This window comes from Otolemur garnettii, unplaced genomic scaffold (assembly GCF_000181295.1).
Source record: "Otolemur garnettii isolate 467f Iridium unplaced genomic scaffold, OtoGar3 scaffold00116, whole genome shotgun sequence".
In the NCBI taxonomy this organism is placed as follows: domain Eukaryota; kingdom Metazoa; phylum Chordata; class Mammalia; order Primates; family Galagidae; genus Otolemur; species Otolemur garnettii.
The window spans coordinates 4,894,914-4,902,337 of NW_003852511.1; the positions used below are offsets into that span (position 1 = coordinate 4,894,914).

The 7,424-nt window shown below is 47.4% G+C and overlaps 1 protein-coding gene and 1 long non-coding RNA gene across 3 annotated transcripts in view; one reads left to right on the forward strand and one right to left on the reverse strand.

Moving 5' to 3' along the window:
* NID1 (nidogen 1) overlaps positions 1-7,424 on the reverse strand; it is a 90,630-nt gene that overhangs the window by 61,271 nt on the left and 21,935 nt on the right. The window contains exons 3-4 of the mRNA XM_003797446.3: positions 5,886-6,112; positions 3,331-3,713 (exon numbers count right to left, since the gene is read on the reverse strand). Coding sequence (XP_003797494.1) covers positions 3,331-3,713; positions 5,886-6,112 — 610 coding nt within the window. The remainder of the gene's footprint in view (positions 1-3,330; positions 3,714-5,885; positions 6,113-7,424) is intronic.
* Positions 7,077-7,424, forward strand: part of LOC111727653 — a 2,998-nt gene continuing 2,650 nt past the window's right edge. Inside the window, exon 1 of one of the 2 annotated variants that reach the window (XR_002775149.1) lies at positions 7,077-7,364. This is a non-coding gene — a long non-coding RNA (uncharacterized LOC111727653). The remainder of the gene's footprint in view (positions 7,365-7,424) is intronic. The other variant, XR_002775150.1, reaches the window with a different exon arrangement.

Genomic DNA, 7,424 nt, shown 5'->3' on the forward strand with positions numbered 1-7,424 from the left:
GGGGGCTGGAGGGTTCAAACCCAGCTGGGCCTGCTAAACAACAATGACAACTACAACAACAACAACAAAAATAGCCAGGCACTGTGGCGAGCACCTGTAGTCCCAGCTACTGGGGAGGCTGAGGCATGAGAATTGCTAAAGCCCAAGAGTTTGAGGTTGCTGTGAGCTGTGACGGCACCGCACTCTACCAACGGCGACATAGTAAGACTGTCTCAAAAAAAAAAAACTTTCCTCCTGCTTCTTCCCCAGAGAATAATTCAGAAGCAGTTTATACCCTGCTGATCAGAAATAATACTTTAGTCACAGCTGGCAAAAGCTTTTGACCCAGGAAACTTAAAGAATTACTCCCTATTTTAAATTCTACCTCCCAAGTTCATTTCCTTAGAATCATGAGCTGGCTCACTAAATTTAATAATCCAGAGCAAATTAATTTGGAATTAAGTTCAAAAGCACAAGAGGTGTAAACTTTTAGAGAGGAAAATGATCCTGTTTATAATTGACTATTATGAGTGAAGATAAAAGTAAAGTTTGAGGGCAGCGCCTGTGGCTCAAAGGAGTAGGGCACTGGCCCCATATATCGGAGGTGGCAGATTCAAACCCAGCCCCAGCCAAAAACCACAAAAAAAAAAAAAAAAAAAAAAAAAAGTAAAGTTTGAGCCTAGGTAGATTCTACTAGCCCTATACACGTGAAAGGAAATTTCAAGCATGTATAAATATGGCGTTTGGAGCCAAGAACACTCAGGCCCCAAGCTGAACACAGGACACTCCCGGCTGCTTAAGCTCCAGCTGCAGGCAGGTCCTGTGGGGCCACCATGGCCTGCCTGTGTGGAGATGACTGTTCAGATAACACCCGGAATTCCCTGGGGGCTGCAGAAGACTGACCTTTCTAATAAATGCAAGGAAACAACTGAGTAGAAAGACAGAAAAACATCTGTGTTAGACACATTCGGGGCTCACATCTAGGTTTCTTCAGTATCAAGTTGTTGGGACTAGGGAATGGTCTCACTTCAATGTCAGACCATTGCAAACATGAGAATTTCAGAACTACCTAGAAAGGGTGGAGACAGGATAAGACTCGCAACTCAACATCTGCAAGTAAGCACACCCAACCCTTCTGGGGGAGACTCTGAAACCAGAATGCCATAAGGCAGGAGGCGTCGGCGTCATCCTTGGAATCCAGGGTGTCCCATCCCGCCACCATCTCCGTGCCTTAGAAGCAGGCAAGCACACTGCCAGTAAGCGCTCCGTTTGCCTATGGTTTAGGACTCAATCAGAGCAAAAATGTTTATAACTATTGCTATGGGATAAATCAGAACAAATAAGAGGCTGAGCACTATGGCTGGAGCTTATAATCCCAGCTACTTGGAAGGCTGATGTGGGAGGATCCCTTGAGGCCTTAAGAGATTGTGTCTCTTCAAAAAATATTTAAAAATAAGAGAATAATGTGGAACAGACTACTTTTCTGAGAGTCATATGATAACTCTTTAGTAGATGCAGTAAAGAGTCACAGTAAACATTTAAAGGCTGGGGCTAACCCTTCGCAGGAACCATAATGGATTCTATGTCAATCTAAAGAGAAGAAAAAAACGAGTAAACGAGTACAGTTTAGTTTGAGCGTCTCTTCTAAGACAAACAAAGGCCCTCTGGGGTTCAAATTATTTTCAGAATGTAGCAAAAATATTGATACAGAGTTCCCCAATTCAAGGCTGGACAGGAGACCCCAATTTTCCTAGGTCTGGGCAATTTCAGGAAGAGAATGTGCTGACTTTTCCCTTGACTGCATTCATTCATCAATAACACTCATTAACATTGAAAAGCTGTTTCCATGTACTAAGTCTTGCTTTTTAGTCCTTCTGTCCAGAACCTCTGGTGCTCTTTACTCCTCTCATATTCCTTTCTGTCCAATAAATCCTATCTTATCACTAATCTGTGGTATGTGGGTTCATTCTTAGAATCCTCGAGACTGATGACTTACTGAAGAAAGACATTCCAGTAACAATATGATATATAATATGGTAGACTAGAAGATATTATGCTGTAAAACTATTTTTAAAAGTGATATCTACTTATTTCATTTTTTTGTTTTGAGGCAGAGCCTCAAGCTGTCCCCCTGGGCAGAGTGCCATGGCATCACGCTCACAGCAACCTCCAACTCCTGGGCTCAAGCAAATCTCCTGCCTCTGCCTCCCAAGTAGCTGGGACCACAGGCGCCCGCCACAACACCCGGCTATTTTTTGGTTGCAGCCATCGTTGTTTGGCAGGCCCGGGCTGGATTTGTTCAAATTTTTGTTTTTGTTTTTTTGAGACAGAGCCTCAAGCTATCCCCCTGGGTAGAGTGCCATGGCATCACGCTCACAGCAACCTCCAACTCCTGGGCTCAAGCGAGTCTCCTGCCTCAGCCTCCCAAGTAGCTGGGACCACAGGCACTAGCCACAACGCCTGACCATTTTTTGGTTGCAGCCGTCATTGTTGTTTGGCGGGCCCAGGCTGGGGATTCCAACCCGCCTCCTTAGGTGTATGTGGCTGGCGCCTTAGCCACTTGAGCCACAGGCACCGAGCCTTATTTCATATTTTTCAATCTTCGTGCACCAACTTTGAAACTGACAGGACCAGGAAGGAAAAATAATCAACCATTCTAATTCCAAAAGCATGAGGAAATAAACATGTCAGTGATAAGCTGCATAAATAGCCAAAAGAACTTCTAATGAGTTTTTTCAGGTGGGTTGATTCCATTTCTGATCTGAGAAGTCACAAGTAAGAAAATCTGACTTCCAAAATAATTCTAAAGCACATTTCTCCTCAGACAGAATGGGGCCAGGTGTGGTGGCTCACACCTGTAATCCTACCGTTCTGGGAAGCCAACTCAGATGGATCACCTTGAGCTCAGGAGTTCTAGACCAGCCTGAGCGAGAGCAAGACCCTGTCTCTACTAAAAGTAGAAAGATTAGCCATGTGTTGTGGTGGGCACCTACAGTCCCAGCTGTCTGGGAGGCTGAGGCAGAAGGATCGCTTGAGCTCCAAAGCTGTGACACCACAGCACTCTACCCAGGGCGACAGAGTGAGTCTCTGGCTCAAAAAAAAAAAAAACCAGCATGGAATGCAAGAAACCCGAAAGAAGAGAAACTCAGCCGTCTCCATAACCACAGTCCTAATCACGAAAAGATGACTGGACTTCTTTGAAGCCATCAGGCACAGGACACTGATGCCCTACCACGCTGAGGGCGTCAGCCCCTACTTCCTCAAGCTCTTATCCTTACAGACCACCCCACGGTGTCCCCAGCCGCCCCCCAGCAGTAGCGATACTCCCGTCTGCAGTGTTAACGGTCTTACCAACTCCCGTTTCCTCAACTTCATCCACATCTATGACCTGGGGGTGCTGCTGGGCAAACTTCTCCACTGGCAACTGCAAAGTCCTGGACCGCTCAGTGGGAGGTCCGAAGGGTCTCTCAGTAGCCGTCCAGTGTGGGGAGAGGACACTGGGGACGTCGTATGTGTTGGCCTCTCCCCTTCCAGGATTTCCATAGGGGGAGGGTGTGGTGGCCACGTCCTCCAGGCCCAGATGCGTTGTCACCAAGTCATAATCCTCATCCTCATCGTCATACGCTGCTCCATCATCAAGTCCCAGGTTCACATCTGCAGGCACCACGCCACTGGCCGTGGCTGGACTTCCAATCTCAAACACCCAGATGCCCTGTTGTCCAGAGTTGCTGCTCCTATGGGGAAGGACAGACAGAATCCTTGGGGAAAGGCCAGCAACCCCCTAACAGCCCCCACTAACCAAGCAGGGGTCCCAGGGATTCCTGCTAATCTGAAACTCATCGCCTGTGCCCTCCTGCAGCAAGGGCTGGACAGCAGGAAAGCAGTCGCTGAGACAGTGCAGGGCTGTTTGTGAGGCTGTGTCCACAGGGGCAGAGCACTCACAGAGGCCCACCCTCAGCCACTCCTGATGTGCACTCCAGGGACACAGTCACGACTTACGCTAATTGCTGGTTACCTGCCCTGTGAACTGAGGTAGCTCATATGACTGAAGGTCGCTTTAAGACTTAAGCCATTCTGGCTCGGCGCCTATAGCTCAACCGGCTAAGGCGCCAGCCACATACACCTAAGGTGGCGGGTTCGAATCCCCAGCCCGGACCCACCAAACAACAATGACGGCTGCAACCAAAAAATAGCCGGGCGTTGTGGCGGGTGCCTGTGGTCCCAGCTACTTGGGAGGCAGAGGCAGGAGACTCGCTTGAGCCCAGGAGTTGGAGGTTGCTGTGAGCTGTAATGCCATGGCACTCTGCCCAGGGGGACAGCTTGAGGCTCTGTCTCAAAAAAAAGACTTAAGTCATTCAAGCTGGAAAATGTTCTTCTTAGCAAAGTATCTCAAGAATGGAAGAAAAAGTATCCAATGTACACACCCCTATTATGAAACTAATTTATACCTTTTATATGTAAGCTATAACCTAATAACAGCCTAAGAATACAGGAAGAGGGGAGGGAGAGGGGAAGGGGGAATGGGTGGAGGGAGAGGGATTGGAGGGATCACTTCTGAGGTTTATCTTACAAGGGTACAAGTGAATCTTTCTAAGAGCAGAATGTGAACGTTTTAAAATAATAACTAAGAAAATGACATGAAGGCTATGTTGACCAGTTTGATGGAAGTGTTTCGGATTGTGTGTGAAAACCCCACACTGTACCCCAGAAGTGCATTAATGTAAAAAGTAACAATCAAAAAAAAAAAAAAAAAAAAGACTTAAGTCATTCATTTTCTCCATTTCTCTTTCCACAGCATGGATATAATAGATATATCCGTGATATAATAGAAAATATACGTTTGGCCTTTGTCTCTGGATCCTGAGCTCCTAAAACCCTTGGAATTCCTGGAGTGATAAGAGTGTCTTTTTGTATGCTGATGAGTTGACTGGTGGCTGAGACCTCCCAGATAGTGTCAGCAGGGGGGCTGGTGGCCAGTGAGACCCAGGCAGGATTAAAGGGTTGCAACAGTTCAGCTGTCCTCCTCCCCTGCCTGGTCCCCACCTCCAGGGAGGGGAGCTGGGTGAGAGGTTGGTGAGAGGTTGAGTTAATGGCCAACGACCAGTGATTTAATCAATCAAGCCTTTCTAATGAAGCCTCCATAAAAATGCCTAAATGACAGATTTTAAGAGCTTCTGTGTTTGTGAACACATCAAGGTGCTAGACGGGTGGGACGTCTGGGGAGGACGTGGAGGCTCTGCCCTGCTTCCCTGAACCTTGCCTCAGGCGTCTGTTTCATTCCGTGGGTCCTGAGTTGTACCCTTTCTAATGAACTTACAGCAAGTGAAGCACTTTCCTGAGTTCTGTGAGCCATTCTAGCAAATTATCAGGCCTGAGGAGGGGTCTGTAAACCCCTGATTTGGAGCTGGTCAGCAGGACAGAGGTGTTCACAGGACTTGGAGCTAGCATCTGAAGTGGGGGCCAGTCTTGTGGAACTGCCCCCTTCCCCTGGGGCATCTGCATTAACTCCAGGGCCAGAAGTGAAATGAATTCTTGGGAGAAAAAGGTGGTGAGAGGGGGACCAAATCCCACATATTTGATGTCAGAAGTGCTGTGGGTGACAATAGTGGGGAGTGCTGTGGGTGACAGCTACTTGGGAGGCTGAGGCAGGAGACTCGCTTGAGCCCAGGAGTTGGAGGTTGCTATGAGCTGTGATGTCACGGCACTCTACCCAGGGGAACAGCTTGAGGCTCTGTCTCAAAAAAAAAGAGTATATTCCCTTAAACTCATCAGAAAAATAGTATTTCATAATACAGAAATGATATACAAAACTTAAATCCATAGGAAGATTTTTAGGTATGCTCTATAATACCCATCACGTTATGATCCTTAATAAAAGAATCTACTGAAGAAAAAAGAAAACATACTTGGCCAAATTTTCAATCGATTCCCTGTCATTAGCAAATATATTATAAGCTCCGTCGCTGCTCCACAGGAGTCCCACTAAACCCTGACTGAATGCAACCACAGCAGGGACTTGGTTCTCGTCCTTCTTGGAGAAGGTCGTGTAGAACTGCAGACCATCTTCAGGATAAAGGAAAATGGCGTAGGAGCTGGAATCAGAGGAGGCCAGAACAGCTTGGAAGGTGTTTCTCTGTGAAGACGAGTTAAAATTCAGTTACAAAGGAAAATAGCTACAGATCTTAAATACATCTATCATTCCCAGACGATGCATAAGAAGTATAGTATGGCAAAGAGATGACAATATTCTCACCTTATTCTAAAAGAAAAAGTCCTTCTGTAGCAAGGGTCAATATTCCAAGATAGGTCCACTAAATATCCCCGAGGCTGGGGCAACATGAAATTTCTGATTAATTAATAAGTGCCTCCTACATAAAACTGACTCTAAGATTAACCAAAAATTATACAGATGGTACCTCAGGATGGTGGCCTGAACCTCATGCAATGAGGGAAATTCCTGCCCACAGGCTCTGTTTCCACAGCCATTAAATATATTCGGCCACATTCATCATCTAACAAATATTTATTGAGGCCAAGCACTAAGCATTAGAAAACACAAGGTTTGGGAGAAAACAAACCTGGATGCTAATTTCTGCTCGACGTCTGACTGGTTATGTGCCCACGAGAGGGATATTAACACCCTCTGTAAGCCAGCAGTTCTCAACCTGTGGGTCGCAACCCACAGGAGCTGTATTAAAGCGTCACGGCATTAGGAAGGTGGAGAACCACTGCACCTAAGCCTTAGAGTTTGCATCTATAAAATGGAGATCAAACCACCTCATTCAGAGAAATGTGAGGAAGAACACATGAGTAACACTCGCAGGGCCAGGCACAGAGAGGGTGTTCCTTAAGCACCAGTGCCTTTCCTCCACGCCAGACGGTGCTCTGAGCTCTGTGCATATGAAGAACAAAGATACCTGGTCCCTTGGGTGGCACCTGTGGCTCAAGGAGTAGGGGGCCGGCCCCATATACTGGAGGTGGTAGGTTCAAACCCAGCCCCAGCCAAAAAAAAAACCTGCAACAAAATACATGGTCCCAACACTTGGGAATTTATAGTCTAGATGGGAACACTGACCTATGAACAGAATGTTGCAAAACCAGGGGGTGGAGTCCGTCAAAGAGGTGTGTGCAAAGCACTGTGGGGGCCGGAGGTGGAAGTGTCCGATGCTGGGAGCAGCGGGAGTGGAGGCGGCTGTGGCCAGTCAAGGCTCACAGATGGGCCAGATCTGAATGAACAGGCAGGAGGAGTCTGCACCTGTAGGGGGTCAGGTGCGGACGTCCCAAGTAGAGAGGACAGCCTGCGCAAGATACTGCAGGTGGGAAAATCCCGGCATGATCAGGAAATTGCGTGTCATTCTATACAGCGCCACCAAGGATGTGTGGAGGTGAGCAGGGTAGGCCCGAGAGGCAGGCAGAGGCTCAGTACCAAGAGGCTGGGGGCTGGG